Source organism: Malus sylvestris, chromosome 17, assembly GCF_916048215.2.
Source record: "Malus sylvestris chromosome 17, drMalSylv7.2, whole genome shotgun sequence".
In the NCBI taxonomy this organism is placed as follows: domain Eukaryota; kingdom Viridiplantae; phylum Streptophyta; class Magnoliopsida; order Rosales; family Rosaceae; genus Malus; species Malus sylvestris.
In genome coordinates, this window is record NC_062276.1 from 12,216,869 (window position 1) to 12,236,937 (window position 20,069).

General features: G+C 39.8%; 1 protein-coding gene across 1 annotated transcript; it reads right to left on the reverse strand.

Annotated features, from left to right (window-relative positions):
- Positions 1 to 4,698: 4,698 nt before the first annotated feature.
- Positions 4,699 to 8,793, reverse strand: LOC126611173 (conserved oligomeric Golgi complex subunit 5-like). Its single transcript, XM_050279363.1, has 4 exons — positions 7,636 to 8,793; positions 6,469 to 6,942; positions 5,040 to 5,997; positions 4,699 to 4,943 (listed from the first exon to the last, which is right to left on the reverse strand). The coding sequence occupies exons 1-3, from the start codon at positions 8,713 to 8,715 to the stop codon at positions 5,062 to 5,064; spliced, it is 2,490 nt and encodes an 829-aa protein (XP_050135320.1). The 5' UTR covers positions 8,716 to 8,793; the 3' UTR covers positions 4,699 to 4,943; positions 5,040 to 5,061.
- Between the last annotated feature and the right edge of the window lie 11,276 nt (positions 8,794 to 20,069).

A 20,069-nucleotide genomic window follows, 5' to 3' on the forward strand; every position in this document is an offset into this window, starting at 1 on the left:
GTATAACTTGTAAGGATTGCAAAGTTATACCAGGAGAGAGCTTGACTAATCAACATCGCTTGTTGGTGATGGATGTACATATCAAAATAGAGAGAAAAAAGAACAAGATCTGGAAGTGCCCAAGGACTATATGGTGGAATCTAAAAGGAGAAAAATAAGCCATTTTCAAGAGAAAGTAATCACCCAATGTGTGTGGGATAGAGAGGGGGAAGCTAGCCAAATGTGGGATTCCATGGCTAGTTGTATCCGAAAAGTAGCAAAAGAGGTATTAGGAGAGTCCAAGGGCTTTGCTCCACACCAAAAGGAATCTTGGTGGTGGAATGAGGAGGTACAAACAAAGGTGAAGGCTAAGAAGGAATGTTGTAAAACCCTATACAAGGATAGGACTGATGAAAATGGTGAAGGTATAGAATAGCGAAGCAGGAGGAGAAGAAAGTTCTGAGAGAAGCTAAGCTAGCAGCTTATGACGATATGTATAAGCGACTAGATACCAAAGAAGGAGAGTTTGATATCTATAAACTAGCTAGAGTAAGGGAAAAAAAGACAAGGGACCTAAACCAAGTGAGGTGCATCAAGGATAAGGATGAGGATGGAAAAGTTCTTGCTACAAAGAACGCAGTCAAAGACAAATGGAGAGGTTATTTTCATAATCTTTTCAATGCAGGACATGAAAGGAGTACTTCTTTGGGGGAGTTGAGTAACTCAGAAGACTGTAGAAACTACTTATTTTACCATCGAATCAGGAAGGAAGAAGTGGTTGTAGCTTTGAAAAAGATGAAGCATAGAAAAACAGTAGGCCCAGATGATATACCAATCGAAGTGTGGAAAGTCTTAGAAGAGACGGGTATAGCATGGCTCACAGACATTTTAAATAGGATTTTGAAAACGAAGAAGATGCCAAATGAATGGCGAAATAGCACTTTGGTGCCTATCTACAAGAATAAGGGCGACGTACAAAATTGCATGAACTAAAGGGGTAATAAGCTAATGAGTCATACAATGAAGCTCTGGGAGAGAGTCATTGAGCATAGATTGAGGCAAAAGACACAGGTTTCAGACAACCAATTCGGGTTCATGCCAAGGCGCTCAACCATGGAGGCAATCTGTCTCTTATAAAGATTGATGGAAAGATATAGAGATAGGAAAAATGATTTACACATGGTCTTTATAGATTTGGAAAAAGCGTATGATAGGGTCCCAAGAGACATTCTTTGGAGGATTTTATAGAAGAAATGAGTACGAGTAGTATATATCCAAGCTATAAAGGATATGTATGATGGAGCAAAAATTGCTGTAAGAACTTATGAAGGACAAACCGAAAGCTTCCCTATAACTGTTGGGTTATATCAAGGCTCATCCTTAAGTCCTTACCTTTTTGCATTGGTAATGGATGTGTTAACGGGACATATTCAAGATGATATTCCTTGGTGTATACTTTTCGTAGACGATATAGTGTTGATAGATGAAACTCAGGAAGGGGTAAATGCGAAGCTTAACCTTTGGAGATAAGTGTTGGAATCTAAAGATCTTCGCCTAAGCCGATCAAAGACAGAATATATGTAGTGCAAGTTCAGTGTAAATGGAGGCCAAAATGAGTTAGGGGTGAGGATCGGAGATCAGGAAGTATCAAAGAGTGACCGCTTTCGCTAACTAGGATCTATCTTGCAAAAGAACGGAGATTTAAATGGATACCTCAACCATAGAATACAAGCTGGATGAATGAAGTGGAAGAGTGCATCCGGCGTGTTGTGTGACCGTCGTATGCCATTGAAGCCCAAGGAAAAATTTTATAGGACTGCAATAAGACCAACGATGCTGTATGGCACAGAATGTTGGGCGGTGAAGAATCAACACGTACATAAAATGGGTGTAGTGGAGATGAGGATGCTTCGTTGGATGTATGGGCACACAAGAAAGGATAAGATTAGGAATGAGGATATCCGAGGTAAAGTAGGAGTAGCCAAAATTGAAGGAAAGATGAGAGAAAATCAGTTACGGTGGTTTGGACATGTGCAAAAAGGCCTACTGACGCTCTAGTTAGAAGATACGACTACGGGAAAGAGGTCCAAGGCCGAAGGGGTAGAGGAAGACCTAGTAAAACTTTGGAAGAGACTCTAAGAAAAGACTTAGAGTACTTGGATCTTACGAAGGACATGACACAGAATCGAGTGCAATGACGTTCTAGGATTCATATAGCCGACCCCACTTAGTGGGAAAAGGCTTTATTGTTGTTGTTGTTTGCATAGTTTTAATTTTAATCCCACAAGTAAAACATATTAACTATATCATCCACTAATATTATAACACATAAATGATAATACAACGTGTTGGTGTTTCCCGATCACACAAAAATTTCTCGAACTTATTCTAGCTCGTTGTCTCTTAGCTGCTAGTGATGAGGTGAGAAAGTGTTAAAATCGCTATCATGAAATATTTGATAATCTTTTAAGGGTAAATTACACTGTACCCCCTTAGGTTTGGGGTATATTACAATCGCATACAACGTCTTCAAAACATTTCACTTTCATACCTCAACTACTATTTTATTTCAATATAGTACCTCCATTACATTTTTCATTCATTGATCCGTTAAAAGCTGACGTGGCTGCCAAATGTGTGCCATGTGGCCAAAAAATAATTTTTTATTCATTTAAAATATTATAATAATTTACCCCAAAAAAAGAAAGAACCCAAATTGAAACCCACCTCCGCGCAACCCCCCACCCCTGCAAACAAACCTAGAAACCTTCCCCAACCCACCTCCCTATCCTCCCATCACCATCGCAGACCACTCCTTCCTCTTCACCTTCCCGACCCACCTTCTCCTTCCTTCACTCTTTTCACCTCCCCTTCCCTAGCCGAGACCCACCGCCGAAGACGACGCTGAACCGGAATCCAAATCTTTATGTCCGAACCATTTATAGAGCCCCGCTTCCAACTCCTTCCCTTCCCTCAACCCCCTCCCCCCGCCGCCACTCAACCCCTCGCTTCCCTCTCCTTTGCTATCTACGACATCTCTTTCTCGTTATTTTGCATTTACTTGCAATTTTTTTATTTTTGTGATTCTTTCTGATTTGGTTTATGGGTTGGTGGGTTTGTTTCAGATTTGATGTGAAGGGTTATGTGATGGGGTTTGGGAGCCCCGATTGGGCCTGAACAAGCGGTGAAGAGAGTGGGTCTTTGGGGAAAGAGAAAGGAGGGTGGTCGTAGTGGGCCCCGTTACGGCGAGTAGGTGGAGGAGGAGTGTGAGGATAAGAGGGTTGGACATGGTGGCGGTGAAGAGCATCGAAGGTGGAGGTGTTTGGGCTCGGTGAAGGTGATGGGGGTCGGGAGGGGAGGGAGAAGATGGGTTTCTGGGTTTGTTTGGTTTTTTATTATTATTATTTTAAAATGTTAAATAGTGGAGGAGAGAATGGACGAGGGAGAAGGTGGGTCGGGAAGGTGAAGAAGGAGGAGTGGTCTGGGGGCTGCGATGGTGATGGGGTAGGGCTGCGGTGATGATGGGAGGAGAGGGAGGTGGGTCGAGTGGGGGTTTGCTTGCAAGGGTAGGGGGTTGCGCGGAGGTGGGTTTCAATTTGGTTTTTTTTTTTTTTAAGGATAAATTATTATAATATTTTAAATGAATAAAAATTATTTTTTTTGCCACGTGGCATAACTGTAGCCGTCATGTCAGCTCTTAACGGATCAATGGATGGAACATGTAACGGAGGTACTATATTGAAATAAAATAGTAGGTGAAGTATGAAAGTGAAATGTTTTGAAGATGTATGTGATTGTAATATATCCCAAACCTGAGGAGGTACAGTGTAATTTACCCATCTTTTGATGACATTGATCTTTTTTTTTAATGAGATTGAATTATCAAGTGAGAAGGAGAGAACAAGCTTTGGCCAACAGTTTTTATCTTTTTCCTCTTTTGGCTAACCACTTTAAGCAAGCTATTGTAGGCAAAATTAAAAGGTGTCATTTTTTTTTTTTTTTTGTTAAATGATAGATTTTGTTAGATTAGTCACCGATGGGATTCGAACCACGCCATCATACAAGGGCACAACTCTTATCCACCATTGTGGTGAAAGTGTCTTGTGGATGCCTAATTAGTTGGAATTTTTTTGGGGGAGTTTCAATGAAATATGTCCTGAAGCAACATTAACAAAGAACGGAAATGGAACTGGAGATGCACAGCACAGTCCTCCTTGCTCAATGGTTTTAGATCATTTGGTCATCAGAGGGAAAGGCTGGAAATGGAACTTCCGTGACAACTCTAAAAGATAAGCAACATTCAATAAACAAATGAACCGCAAAATGTTAGATAAAGCGGTTTAAAATTGCGCATTAAAATGCATATTAGAGGGACTTGTAAATGACTCATGTTAAGTAAAAATTTACAAATCACTCTCACGTACCTTCGTAATGCCCATGAAGGACACTTCCAATCCCCTCTATCTAATATTTCGCAATCCGTTTTTGCTGACTTGACATCAACCCCTCGTCCAAACATAGCTCTACCTTGTACAGTTCCAATTGAAGTAAAACGTTATAGAGGGTACCATAAAATAAAAAGATATGAACCTCTTTTTCGCTTTCAAAATTCGAGGGAAAGAAAACATTCCTCTTAGTTCTTACCCCCCATGAATAATCCCGGAATGATTACATACATTAAAACTATTTGAAGTCACCACCAAAGTTTGAGGGGAAATATATTGAAATAAAGCTTGAATTTGACCGATACGAAAATGTAACAGAACAATTTACCATGTGTAGCTAATATAATTACATGAACAGAGGACAATATTACCACAAATACAAGGGCGACGAGAAAGAATGGATACAAAACCAAATTATAATGAATTTTTGAGGAACCGGTACCGCTCGTTGTCCTGCAGAGTTGATTAGCTACGAACCCCACATTATCCTATCAAAATTGCCGAGTATAGACATAAATCCTGAAGAAAATAACAAAATGATTAGCCGAAACGACATAAGAAGTAAAAAGGTTAATGCGATTCTTTAGTAAAACAAAACAAAGAAAAACCGTGTACCTTACAAGAGATGCACCGGACATCAAGACTTTTGGGTCGCAGGAGCATTTTCAGTCAAAGATGACCCTAGCCGAAGCATTAGAGGATAGACAGGGCTGAACTCTTTGTCACCTCGGGCCCTAACATGCGTGGCATAGTCATCCAGTGTTGCTTTGATACCCTTCCATACCTGATCCTCTCCTTGAGAATCTAGCCACAATGAGTATTGAAGAGGTGTTAGTTTGTTCCTTTGCAATGGTGATTGCAATTCATCGGGACCTCGGGAGTAAAGATGGTGAAGTACGACACTTGGTGGTAGATCTTGAAGAAGAGGAGATCCTCCAAGTTGGGATGTCTCCAAGAAGATGAGAGGTCGAAATGCTCGAAGGGCTCTGTACGGTGCACCAAGTTGCTCTACTGGGAACAAGTTTTGCCCTACTGCTAATTCCAGCTCAGCCATGTCCCTAGCCATCCTTAGCTTCCCTGATTCTGAAAGGGGTCTGACTAGAGAAGCATGCCTGATAAAGAATATTAAAACCCGTGCAGCCATGCTCCTAACGAGTCTGGTGCATATGGTCTCTGTTCCGACGGGAGCAGTTTTCGAAGGCAACACCCTAGACAGGAACTCACTACGAAAGTGAAGAATGCACTTTTGCAACTCCTCCATGTAAGGTGATGCATTGTTGTCCATAGCGGCATCCATGCCTAGCACACCGAATCTCTGTTCATGAATTTGCAATATGCAAGATTCCAGACGCTCAAGCATAGCTTGGAACAAGGACGTCACTGAGTCACAAGCAACCCCATATATTACACCTAATGAGGGAGACAACACATCTGAAGCAATAGTGGGCAGTCCTGCAATCATAGATGATATGCGTGTATGAATTTCTTGGAGATGCTGACATAACATGAAGTTCTTGAGCTGTGCAGGGGTTGCAGGACCATTGACTTGACGTGCTTCAGGACCAGTTGATATCTGCCATTGGGGACGTATTAATGCAATGAGAAATATTTGAACACGGGCAAAAAATCACTTGTCCAAATAAAGCAGTCAGCATACGTTTCTATTATATAAATGTCTTTCAAATGCCTTCCGCTAGATCAATCATAGGTATAAGGCACAACCCTTCAGAAGAACTGGCTATCCTTTGACTTACGAATCTGATTCAGAACATTGATTGTTTTTTAAATTCTTAAAAACCCAAATCCTCATAGAATAAAATTGCAAGGACCTAGACATCACAGAACAGACTTTGAACTTAACTAATAGATTGAGATTATGCAGAAACTACAAGTCAATGCATGAATTGTATGAGTTGTATTCAATGGAAACCATATTTATTGAGCTAATTACATCTAGCTTTAGACCCTTACACATCAGTCAAAAGAAGACTAGGATCATTTGTCTGCATTGGTGTTATATTAAGCAAGATAACTAAAAGATTACCTGGTATTCAGCTCGTTCACCAAGCAAGAGAAGAACCTTGCCAATTTCTCGCAATACAAGAAGAGTCAAGCGCCCATCCAACTGAACAGATTCTATTTCTTCTTGAATCCGTGATATAATTCTTGAGATCTGTTCTTTAGAGGGAACACTTCCACGGCTGGAAACTGGAAATACAGTATTCACAAGATCTGATAGACGACCCAAGCAGAGTGCCAAGAATGATGTTTGGAATATTTCAACAGCTGCAACCAGTTGTTCCTTTCCCTCTGACGTAATAGCCGGTAAAACTCCTTTGACATCAGTGTCACGTGCAATTCTTTCAAGAAGATTATCTATCATAGAGAAAAGCTTTGGATACCCCATAGTGAATACCTCCTTAACAAAACTTGATGCAGTGAAAGCAGACTTCATTTGGTTGGCAAAAGCCTTCACAAGGGCCTCCCACACTCTATCTGTTATCATGGGCTCACCTTCCTAAGCAAGTAACATATGACGTGAACCAAAGTTAATGACTTTGGACAGGATGAGAAGTAACAACCATTGCCAATAATATTAGCAATCAAGCAGAAAAGTCATTGAGATGAAATAATAACAGTAAAGCTTAAAAAAGCAGAATTGGGCGGTAATTCAACAATTACACATATTAAAAGCTTCAATTTTGTAGGTGACTCTTTGGTCGTACCGTGGTAGTGCAAATCAATCATCGTACACAGAAAATTAGTCATCTATTTGTAAACCAAAACACAAAGTAAATAAAAACAAACTGTAGCAGCTCACGGGTACATGGTGCACTATTGACCGCTAACCTTGGTACGAAATTATTAGATCTGAAGAGAAAGTGAACGAGAACCCAACTTCGACAGTAGAATACAGTTGATGACTGGTCTGACTTCAGCAGAGCCAGTATTAGATGATAACTTTTCTTAGGAACTGCCTATTAAACGATTATGTTTGACATAAGTCCAATTTAATCCAATTTAATAGTAATCCAGTAATATTTTTTTTCATGTATCCATCAACTAATACAGAAAGGAGGCTGGTATCATATGTGAGCAAGTACTAGAATACAAAAGCACAAGTAAATTCTCATGCTTTTTATCAATCATACACACACAATCAAGTAATCAAACAATTGAAAAGCAAACACAAATGGACAAATCCTCTCACCTGAATAACCTCATCAAGCAACAAAACATGAGTAAACGGGTCGCGCTTCTTCGACAACACCCTCTGCAAGTGCCACACCGCAACCATTATCGAATGCAGCTGATCCATACAACTCCCCATCCTCTGCCAAATCGCCTCCCTCGCCTTTCCACCACCTCCAATCTGCGGCGTGCCCCCGCCTCCTCTGATCCCACCCGGCCCAAACCCGCTTCCTCCCGACCCCGAAATTGCCTTCATATCCAATGCTGCACTCACACTCTTCATCCCCATACCCTTATACTTGATAATCAGCTGATCCATAGCCTGCCTCAGCTCCCCCAAATTGTAAAACACCTGCAGCCCAGTCCCCACCTCGGCCTGGTTCAAACCCTCCATCCCTCTCTCCAGTACCTTCATCGCCTCCGTACGCAACTTGTCTCCGGTCTCTTTGACCCACTCGAGTTCGGAATCGACCACATCAATGCCGGCGAGGTCGTATTCGTTGTAGAGAGCTAAGATCTCGCAATGGAGCTGAGCGGCCTTGGCGAGATCGAGGCGCTCAGTGCCGTCGGAGGCGAGGGATCGGAGCTTACTGGAGAGGCGGAGGGCTCTGATGGAGTGGTGGAGAAGATCGGAGGAGGCATGGAGATTTTGGAGCTGGATGGTGAGGGTGCGGATGGAGGCGAGGGGGTCGGAGAGCTCGGATCGGGTGTGGCGAAGGGAGGACTGGAGGGCGGCAACGGAGGATCTGACGGTGGAGAGGGCGTGATCGGCGTGGTGGAGGGAAGAGAGCTGGGCGAGGAGGTCGGAGTGGCGGGAGAGAACCTCGGAGCGGAGCTGAGACTCGAGGAGGCGGATGGCATGCTGGAGCTTTTCGGCGGTGGAGGCGGGGGAGCCAGAGGAGAGGGCGGCGGAGGAGAAGGTGGTGGAGGAGAAAGAGGGGGAGAGGAAGACAGAGAAGATTGGGTCCGAGGCGAATGTGTCTAAGGGGGATGTGGTGGCGGTAGTTGGTGTGGCGGAGGTGGGAGTTGAGGATTTGAAGGTGGAGAGGCGTTGCAGTGGGGAAGCGGATGAGGAGGCGGGAGATGGAGAGGAAGCCATTTCCGACTCGATCGAGTCTCGACTGTAACTGCTACTGACCGCCCCGATCCCCTTTTGCTTCTTCTATGTGTTTCTTTCTTTTTATTTCAAATCCTTGGCCCAAACACAAATTTCATAACAAAACAAACATTTAAGCCCAAATCCGTAGGCGAGTCCAACGACAATGGCGTAAATGGGTTAAACAGTTAATTATTAGGACGAAAAAAGTTGGTAGTAAATTCGTACGAGTCAACATATGAATGATTGTTTTTTGTCACTGTAGTAAAGCACCATCTACGAACTTTAGATTATTTTTTTTTTGTGAACAATCGATATCATCTACCATATGGGGAGGGGTGGGCTTAGCCTCACAATTGGCTAACAATAATGTGGTTCAAGTTCTCTTTTGGCCAGAATCGAACCTAAGACCTCTCACTTACCAGTGAAGAGGAATATCATCAGATCGTAGTACTAAGTAGCTACGAACTTTAGATTAATATAGATGTATTTTCCAAGATTCTTAAGGAGTTTGAATTCCCTTTCCTGAGCTTTATATTAATTTAAATTGAATATCGTTTGTATAATTTTTTTTAGGGAGACTTTGGATGCGGTCTCTAGCTATGAATATTATTTGACTAAAACCTTGTTGGTTTTCAATTTTTGATCCAAGTCCCTGAAATTAATGTAATAATTTATTTCTATGTACGTTACTATATTTTTTTAAAATTAAAAATTGAAATTTATAGTTGTTTGTATTAATGAGATTTTAAATAAAAAACCATAATTTGTGGGATTAAAAATATTAAAATATAAATATATTATTGTGTGTGTGTGTGTATAAACATGGGTACATTCATAAAAAAATTAACCAACAAATTAGTGTATCAAAACATGGGTACATTCTTCAAAATCACAAAAAAAAAAAAAAAAAAAAGACATTAGGCTAAATAAAATGAGTAAATTTCTTCGATTAAACTTAACATGGATACATTCTCAAGTCAAATAAAAAAGAATGTACCCATATAAGTTTAAAAATGGATTAGAAAAAAATTGAATATATTTTATATAGAAAAAGGTACATTTTACATATAACAAATTGGTATATTTAAGAATGAGTACATTTTAAGATTAAAAATTTGAAAAAAATTACATGAATGGTACATATAATTAGCATGGGTACATTTAGCAAAATTAAAAATGGGTACAAATTAAATAAATAAAAAAATATGGGTACAAATACAAATAAAACTTTATAAAATATGGGCACAAAAAAAATTAATATATGGGTACAAATTAAAACTGAAAAGAAAATTGGTACAAATTAAAAAAAGGTAAATTAAAAAATGGTACAAACTAAATATAAAAATATATGATAAAAAATTTAGCCATAAATATTAAATATACTAATTGTAACATTTTAAACATTAAGTGAATATATTTAGAAATAAAAAATATTTTATTATTGAAATAATTAATGATGTTATTAATACCAAGGACCTTGATCAAAAAATGAAAAGGAATAAGGTTTTGATCAAAGGAGTAGCAAAAAGAAGGATGAGAACCTAATTTCTTCTTTTTTTTATTAAAAACAAAACTCCGTATTTGTCAATTTATGAAACATATTTCTTCTATATGAGTTGAAATAGACTGTGACCATCAATTGCGGCTAGTAGTATGGTTAAGTAATAGTCATTTTTATTTGTAAGTAAAAAGTTTTAGATTCGAATGTCTGAAATAGTAGGTACATAACCAATTTATTCTTCTGTAATGTAAATATATCGATGAATGAAAAAATTGTGATCATATATTTGCACCTATTCCTATTTCTTTCATATTTTTGGTATATTTCTTTTCGATAACTCTTAAGGCACCAATCATATTTAAACTCTTTCAATTTCAAATGATATGTCAGAATTTTCTTAGAATGCATGTAAATGGATGATCCAATCTCATATGGATGTCCCTTTGAGTGCACTGGCCTACTAGTCAACATAACCTAAAAATATTGATCTCCAATTTACAAATGACATACACACTCGTCTTATCATCTTGGAAATCATCAAAGTATTTAGAGTACAATTCCACAAAACTGTAGGAATAAGGTAACCTTCTACTGGCGACATGTGCGTGACTGTAAATTAATAAACCAATAAAGAGATAATTTATCAATAAAGTTATAATATAATATAAAAAAAATTAAAATCTATAAACTATATATTAAGGGAGCATGCTAATTTGGTAAAACAATTGTAAATTGGAATAACAAAATTTGTCCTCCCTACGTATAACTGTAGAGAAACAAAATAATTAGTAAAGGATGTTGATGCACAAAATCAGTGAGGGCTTTGGTACAACAGAAAGTGTTAAGTTTGTGACATTCGCTAGATTGCTCTGGTCACTAGTGTTGATAAGTATGTAAATTGATAGAGACAGAGAAGCAAACACAAGATGTACGTGGTTCATCCAGATTGCCTATATCCACGGAATAGAGGAGTTCTCATTAATTGTGAAGGGCTTACACAAGTACATAGGTTCAAGCTCTCCTTTAGTGAGTACTAGTGACTGATTTAGTACAAATGACATTAGGAAATATTATGAAAGAATGATCTCTATTTATAGAAGAGAATTTCTAGGTTCATTCTGACATTGACACGTGTCGTGTTGTGATTGGCTTCTGATGTTGCTATGATTAGCTTCTGATGTCGACACGTGTCACGCTGTGATTGGTCTCCTGGTTGGAGGGAAACTCTTCTAGGTCCTTGATGGTATAACGTTGACCGGTGCTCAGTAGTTTCGGGATTGGTCAAGTATGGTACAAACAGTGCTCCCCTAAGTTCCCGAGTGAGGGAAGATCCTCAGTTGGGGAGTTGCAAGATCCAAGCCATTGAGTAATCACGAAACTTCTAAGTACCGAAGTGTGGTATCATTTTCACTTGCCTTATCTGTCTCATACGTAGATGTGGCATCTTCTCTGGAAGTATTTTTCCTCCATCCAGGGGTGGTATTTTTAACCAATGAAAATGCACAAGGTAATGTATCAATTTCACTTGAAGCTTACTTGTAATTTCGAGCTTGGTCAAGTGCGATACAAACCCTATAGTAGAAGTCCCCCAAATCGCCAAGCTAGGAGATTTGCCGAAAGATGTAACAGACAAGGTAAGCAATCAGACTTCCAAGCAAGCAACCTGGATCGGAGGTTCGACTTTGGCTTCCGGTTAATTGTTCTCCTTCTCCTTGTGTCGTAAACAGCAACAAGGATAAGGAGAAGCAAATGGAGAAGAGATGATATGAGATACTTTTGCTTTTGAAAAAGTAACTTTCCACAGGCTTATTCTTGAACTAGACTGAAGGGTTTTCTGGTTTCCTCCATAGTATAAGGCCACTCAAGAATTTGAGGGTCAAAACAAGTCAATTAAATCAAGAGTGCGTTCAACCTTGATGATATGGGATACTTTTGTTGTTGACGAAGTAATAGATGGATTGGCACGTGTTCTGTTGCGCTTATCTCCACATGCTTCCTTGTATCCTTCTCACTTGCCATATCTGTTCCTCAAGCTGATGTGGTATCTTTTCTGGAAGCATAAGATGTTGAAGATGTGTACTCGAGAGCAATGTCAGGTAAGTAATCAGGCAAAGGGTTACAGGCAGTCAGTTCCTGACTGGAAGCTTGATTCCAAGTGCTGACTGATTGCTCTCTTTCTCCTTGTCTTGTAGGTAAGAACAAGGGCAAAGGAAAAGACAGGGAAAAAGCATGATATGTGATATTCTTGCTTTTAACCCTGATAATATTAGATACTCTTGCTCTGGTGTGGCTGGTTTGCATAGGTATTATTGAGGGGGAAGAAAGCTGAGTATTTCAAGAGGCTTCGTTGGGAGTGCCCTCTCAGATATGAGGAAGGGTTGAGCATTTTTGCAGGCCTGACTGTCCGTGGAGGATGGAGGTCGACATATATAGGAGTCTCCCTAACAACAAGTAGTAATGCTATTCATTTACCCTTCTTGGTCGTAGTAATGTAGTGGGAGCTGTAAGCTTCACGTGTTTTAACTTTGTCAGAGCACTTTGAAAAAGTGGTATGTGGTATCTGGAAAGCTGATGTTGCATGTGCAAATTGCAGAAAAGATTTATCCAAGGAAATCTGGCTCTCGAAGTTTAGAGAGCGATGCCTCTTCGATTTTCGAACAAGCAATCCTGTCGGGGATATGGCTCTCGAAATTCGAGGAACGATGCCTCTTCGATTTTTAAGAAAGCAATCATGTTGGGAGTTTGGCTCTTGAGATTCAGATAGCGGTGCCTCTTCGATTTTTGAGAAAGCAATCTTGTTATGAGTGTTTTCTCGAATGTAAGTAAAGGTTATACATTTTTGCCAGTCTGCCTTGCCACGAAGCACGAAGGTTGACACATAGGGACTTTTCAGTTATCAAGTAGTGGTGTTGTTCCTTTACCATTGTGGGTAATAGTAGGGTAGCTGGACCTTCAAAATTTATGTGTCTAAACTTTGTCAGAGATCTTTGGCAAAGTTATCTGTGGTACCCGAGGAGCTGATGTTGCATGTGGAGAGTGGTGCCTCTTCAATTTTTGAACCAACGGCCTTATTGCCCTTTCTTTTATAAGGGCACCAATTGTGTGCAAGAAGTACATTCAAAGAGTTATTGCTTTTAGAAATTTTCCCCTTATTTTTATACTTAAGAGATTTATTGCACCTCATTTTTCCTTCATCATTTCTGAGCAAATGTATGGCCCATCCGATCGTCATTTTGACTTGAACTTTGGTGAAGAGGCAGTTATGCCTTCTCAAGACAACATATGGCGATCATCCTTCTTATCCCCTACTGGTCCTCTTACCGTTGGGAACTCTATGAAAAAAAATGATATGACCGCTGCGGTGGTGGCCAAGAACCTTCTCACTCTTAAAGATAATAGACTACTTTCCAAACGATCTGATGAGTTGGCTGTTAAGGATTCTCTGGCTCTCAGTGTTCAATGTGCAGGTTTTGTGTCTAATATTGCTCAACGCCTATTTCCTCGAACCCGCCAAGTTGAATCATTGGCGGCTGAAGTGATAAGTCTCAAACAGGAGATCAGATGCCTCAAGTATGAGAATAAACAGTTGCACAGGCTCGCACATGACTATGCTACAAACATGAAAATGAAGCTTGACCAGCTACAGGAATCTGATGGTCAGATTTTACTTGATCATCAGAGGTTTGTGGGTTTGTTCCAAAGGCATTTATTGCCTTCGTCTTCTAAGGTTGTACCGCGTAATGAAGCTTCAAATGATCAACCTTCGGTGCCTCCTCCTTCTGGGTTCTGCCCAGTACTGAGGCTCCGAATGATCACCCTCCGGTGCCTACTCTTTCTAGGGTTCTGCCAACTGTTGAGACTTCTCCTGAGCAACATTTGTGAAGACTCCCTCTTGTTTGTTTATTTTGATTCATGTATATGTACATATTTGTAACTTATCAGAGATATCAATAAACAAGCTTTGCTTCATTTCAACTTATTGTGTTAAATACACCAAGGCCTTCTTCACTAAGTTCTTTGAATTTTTTTTCTTTTGTTGAAGCTTGTATGTTGAAGCTTTGAGAGTGAAGCATGTATGTTGAGGTAATGCTCCCTTAATTTCCTGAGTGAGGAAAACTTCTCGGTTGGAGGCCTGAAAAATCCAAGTCACTGAGTGGTCGTGAGACTTCCGAGTATCAAGGTGCAGTAGCACATGGTATGAGTCCCCCAAGTCTCCGGTCGAAGGAGTTGACGAAGGAGGTGTCTTGCTAGTAACCAAGCTTCTAAAGTAACAAAACTTCACCATTTTCCTTTCTAAGTGGTAGTCCAAAACTCCTCATTCATATATATTTGTTATAAAAGTTGTTAAGCTCAAAGAAGATGAGGCCTAGGCAAAATTTTTTTATTTTTTTTTGGTTTTTTTTTTCGAATTTTCGAAATTTCGAATTTCTGATATATATATATATATATATATATATATATATATATATATATATATATATATATTTTAAACTTTGTAGGTGAAACTTTGTAGGTGAAGCTTTGAGGTTGAAGCTTTGTTGGGTACTATGAATTGATTTTGCTTCACATTATCTTGATCAAGAGTGTGTGAAGCTTTTGTAGGTGAAGCTTTTGTGTTGAAACTTTGTAGGTGAAACTTTTGTGGGTCAAACTTTTATGGGTCAAGCTTTTGTGGGTCAAGCTTTTGTAGATGAAGCTTTTGTGGGTCAAGCTTTTTGTGGGTTAAGTTTTTGTGGGTTAAGCTTTTGTGAGTGAAGTTGTTGTGTTGAAGTTTTTGTAGGTGAAGCTTTGGAGTCGAAGCTTTGTAGGTAAAGCTTTGGAGTTGAAGTTTTTGTTGGGTACCATGAATTAATTTTGCTTCACACTATCTTGATCAAGATAGTGTGAAGCTTTTGAGAATTTGCAGTTGTCATCCATTAATGAAGCTTTTGTTGGTGAAGCTTTTGTGTTGAAGCTTTGTAGGTGAAGCTTTGGAGTTGAAGCTTTGTAGGTGAAGCTTTAGAGTTAAAGCTTTTGTTGGGTACCATGAATTGATTTTGCTTCACACTATCTTGATCAGATAGTATGAAGCTTTTGAGAATTTGTAGTTGTCCTCCATTAATGAAGCTTTTGTTGGTGAAGCTTTTGTGGTGAAACCATAAATTGATTTTGCTTCACACTATCTTGATCAAGATAGTGTGAAGCTTTTAAGAATTTGTAGTTGTCCTCCATTGATGAAGCTTTGTTGAATTTCCCAATTTCCTTTTCTTTTTTTTTTGGGAAAATTAGAAATTTGAAAATGTAGGAGAGACAACATATACAAATTTTCCTTCCACACTGTTGAGTAAGAGATTGTGATGCAAGCCACACCTTGTAGTAGTCAAAGGTTTGATGAACCATATAAATTGAATTTGCTTCGAACAGTCTTGATCAAGAGTGTGTAAAGCTTTCTACGAGTTGTAGTTGCCCTTCATTGATGAATCTTTTGTTGGCACCATAAATTGAGTTTGCTTCACACTGTCTTGATCAAGAGTGTGTGAAGCTTTTGAGAATTGTGGTTGCCCTCCATTAATGAAGCTCTTGTTGGCACCATAAATTGGTTTTGCTTCACACTGTCTTCATCAAGAGTGTGTGAAGCTTTCTACGATTTGTAGTGTTTGCATTATTACAAAGGAGAAATGTCTAAAGCAAATGCAAAAGAGTTGAATAGCTTGATCTTCATATGCCATGCACTGAAGTTGTTGTTGGCTTGCAATAAGACTTTGTTGGTGACTATAACTCTTGTTGGGCATAAGTGCTCCCTTAGTTGAGTTGTAAAACTTGAGGGTTTTTTATTATTTGTCAATGTTACGAGTTCACATGTACAAGTTGTACCACTGGTTTTCTGGTTGGTGGAATGAATGGTAAGTTGCTTTCATCACTTGTTTGGTGGTACGAAGATGAGTTCTTTCATCACATTTCATCACCTGGTTGGTGGCACGAAGATGAGTTCCTTCTTCACCTGGTTGGTGGCATGAGTGGCACGTTGCCAAATGATATTAGAGTACGGGTTGTACATTTTATCACCTGGTTGGTGGCATGAAAGAGAGTATGGGTTGTACATTTCATCACTTAGTTGGTGGTATGAAAATGAGTTCCTTCTTCAACTGGTTGGTGGCATGAGTGGCAAGTTGCCAAATAATATTAGAATACGGGTTATACATTTCATCACTTGGTTGGTGGCATGAAGGAGAGTACGGGTTGTACATTTCATCACCTGGTTGGTGGTATGAAGATGAGTTACTTTTCCACCTGGTTGATGGCATGAGTGGCAAGTTGCCAAATGATATTAGAGTACAGGTTGTACATTTCATCACCTGGTTAGTGGCATGAAGAAAAGTATGGGTTGTACATTTCATCACCTAGTTGGTGGCATAAAGATGAGTTCCTTCTTCACATTTCATCACATGGTTGGTGAGAATAAGGGCAAGGTGTCGAGGCACATTGTAGTAAGTGTTGAAGACACAAAGTATGTTGAACCCTTTCGAAGTAAAGTTGGCTTATGTATGGATGTGTTGGAATGTATGATGTTTATGTATGAATGTGTTGGAATGTATTGGAATGTATGATGTTTATGTTGATTGATATGAGTAATGCTTATGAATGTTTTGCTATGCATGAAGGGATCCATGCTTTTTATATGTGAACCATGTTGGTTGTAACACTTAGTATCACATACTTTGTGTCAAAGTACGCATGTTGAAGCTCTGAGTTTGAGTATAAGGGTAGGTAGCGTAGACCAAGTGTTCAAGTGCTAGGAACGCAAAAGACTCAGAAGAAGTTGTCTGAATTCCTTCTTCTTTAAATATTTGCTGAATGGCTTGTGTGACAAAAGATCTTAAGCAGTTGATAGTCAAAACATTTGTAATGTGTATCCCTTCTTATAATAGCATTTCCTTCAGTACCTAGTCCTTCACTTTGAAAGAGTGAGGTTTGGCCCCATAGTCATAATAGTCGACAGTACATTCACCCCTGGTTGTCTTGATACGAACTTTTATCCCTCTTGTTGTAATGGGCTTACTGAAAGTAAAAATCATTCATCTTACCAAGAGACAGATACATTTGGTGACTTAGCGAGTAGCTAAATGAGGCAGAAGATGATGCAATGGTTGTCTGAATGGCCAATATGTCCTCACTTGGTAGAAATTGACTTCAACTTCCCACTTGTCGATTGGGGTTAACCATATAGGGGTTCCCTTAGTATGTCCTTGCTTCGGTAGAGGCGTGGTTGTAAGCCTGTGCCATCACCTCAGAGTAAGCCTTCCAAGTGTTGGCATTGATCATGTATTACATATGAAAGTGAGAGCTTTAAAAGGATGAGGGAGCTTAAGGCCTAAGAATTGGCCTCTCCCAATTGTGAGGGTGAGGAGTCCCTTTTATAGAATAAGAGCTCCTCACTTATTACATATTTGCCCCTTCATTTATTACATAATTACATTTAAGTCCTCCGAGTATTTATACGAGATATAAATACGGAGGCCTTAAGTATGGTACAAACAGTAGTCCCCCAAGTCTTCAGTCAATAGAGTCTTTTGGCTGGAGACTTGAAATTCAGTCCATGTGTGGGCCGAAGTAACTAGATGTCGTCTAAGACTGTTACTTGATATGAGACGGTGCTCAATCTGAAATGATGCTCAACTAGAAGTAGCACATGTTGTAAGGCTGCTCGGCTTGTGGCTTATATTGCCTTGGTTGGCTCGGCTTGCGGCGTCGAAGGTGAGGGAGTCCCTTTTATAGAATGAGGGCTCGCTCCTCAATACATAAGTGATGGGTTAGGAGTGGTGCTCGTGACGATGCTCTCTAATGAAGAGGAATGAGTCATTTTTATAAGATAAGGGTTCGCTCCTCAGTACATGAATAATAGGTGCTCTCTAATGAAAGTGAGGAAGTCCCTTTTATAGAATAAGGGCTCAGTCCTCAATACAAAAATGATGGGCTAAGTCTCCCAAGTATTTTTTATGAGCCCAGTTGAGGCCCAATATATGGTACATAATGTAATCCCCAAGTCTTCAGTCAATAAAGTCTGTTGGCTGGAGACTTCAAATTGAATCCGTGTATGGGCCAAAGTGGCGGTTGTTCGAATGCAGTATTTGTATACCCTGCACTGAAGCTTTATAGGTGAAGCTTTCCAAGTGAAGCTTTGAAGCTGGAGCTCTGTAAATGAAGCTTTTCAAGCTAGAGCTTTTGTAAATGAAGCTTTTTTGAAGCTAGAGCTCTGTAAATGAAGATTTTAAAGCTAGAGTTTTTGTAAATGAAGCTTTTGAAGCTGGAGCTCTGTAAATGAAGCTTTTGAAGCTAGAGCTTTTGTAAATGAAGCTTTTGAAGCTAATTGACATGAGTGATGCTCATGAATGTTTATGTTGATTGACATGAGTGATGCTCATAGATGTTGACATGAGTGATGCTCATGAATGTTTATGTATGATTGACATGAGTAATGCTCATGTATAATTTGAAGTACTGGGCGTACTTTTGATCACCTAATTGGTGGTAATAGCAGCAGGTTGCCGAATAACTTTGGAGTACTGGGCGTACTTTTGATCACCTGGTTGATGGTAATAGCGGTACGTTGTCGAATAATTTTGGAGTACTGGGCATACTTTTGATCACCTGGTTGGTGCTATTTTGGGCTTATGGGCCTTCGCCCTCCACAACATGCCAGCCCATTTATTTTGGGCTTTGCCGTTTATTATTATTATTATTATTATTATTATTACCCTATGATGGGGTTGTACAGATGTCTCCGAAAGATAAGAAAAATAAATTACATGTTTTTTGGTGGGGTGTTTATTCCTTGCTTTTGCAGTGTCCCTATGTGCCTCCATTTTGCTTTCTTTTTATTTTCCTTTCTTTTAGCAGATGACAGACAAGGGAATAATGTCATTTCCTTTTTTTGCTTTTGCTTTTTCTTTCGTTTTCTCTTTTCTTTTATGCTTTTGTTTCTGTTTCTTGACCTCCCCGCTCCTTACTTTTGCTTTCTGTATTCCTTTTCTCTTTTCCCTTTTGCATATGGCAGACAAGGATTGATAATAGAGTTAATAATAAGAAAAGAATCTTATCTTCTTCCTGTTTGTTCATCATTGCCCTAGCAGTGGAACTATGAGCAGTCACCTCAGCCAAAGTATAAACCTTTTTGTCTGTCGGTGAAGAGGATGGGCATTCCGCAGGGCATCCGACGCGACCCACACCTGGTCCTCGGTGGGGCGAGTCTCGATGGTCATGGGAGTGAAGACGAAGAGATTGGTGAGATTGAAAGCAGAGGCAGATAGCAAAAAGTCGAGCTGGTACTTATTGGCAACAGAGGAAGAGCTCCACGGATGCAAATACCCAAACGACCCAGCTGATACTACAAGGCATATCCCCACTATCGTGAAGTATGCCAAAAACATCTTGCTCCGAAGATTCCCGAACTGATGTCGCAGAAGATTATTGAACATGATGATGCCGCCTATGAAGGTGACCCAGAGAGCGGCGCCGAATGTGGTGGAGAAACAGAGCAGATGTGCCAACTTTAGGTAGGTGGAGAGGGTGGGCGATTTCAAACCGTCTGATTTCGACCCAAAGGTCTCCGGGGAGAATATCACTCCGATGGCCAAGAAAGCCACAGCTACTTTCTTTCTCTCACTATTTTTTTGCTCTAAAGCCGCCACAAAGGCCTAGGTAAGAACTGGCTAACTCTCTAGAAGCTTTGGAAGACACTGAGTTCAGCAATTTTTAGAATGGTGCTCGCCCTTTATGACGTCCTGAGCTCCCGCGATCCTCAACTTCTATTGCACTGAACCCAAATCTTGAATCCCCTTCCACTGCAACAACAAGCCGGTCAGGAGAAGCTACC

Coding starts and splice junctions, on each gene's coding strand:
- LOC126611173 (XM_050279363.1), bottom strand. CDS start 8,715: ATGGCTTCCTCTCCATCTCCCGCCTCCTCATCCGCTTCCCCACTGCAA. Junction 6,943..7,635: donor TGCTTGATGAGGTTATTCAG/GTGAGAGGATTT, acceptor TTACTTGCTTAG/GAAGGTGAGCCCATGATAAC. Junction 5,998..6,468: donor GTGAACGAGCTGAATACCAG/GTAATCTTTTAG, acceptor CCCCAATGGCAG/ATATCAACTGGTCCTGAAGC.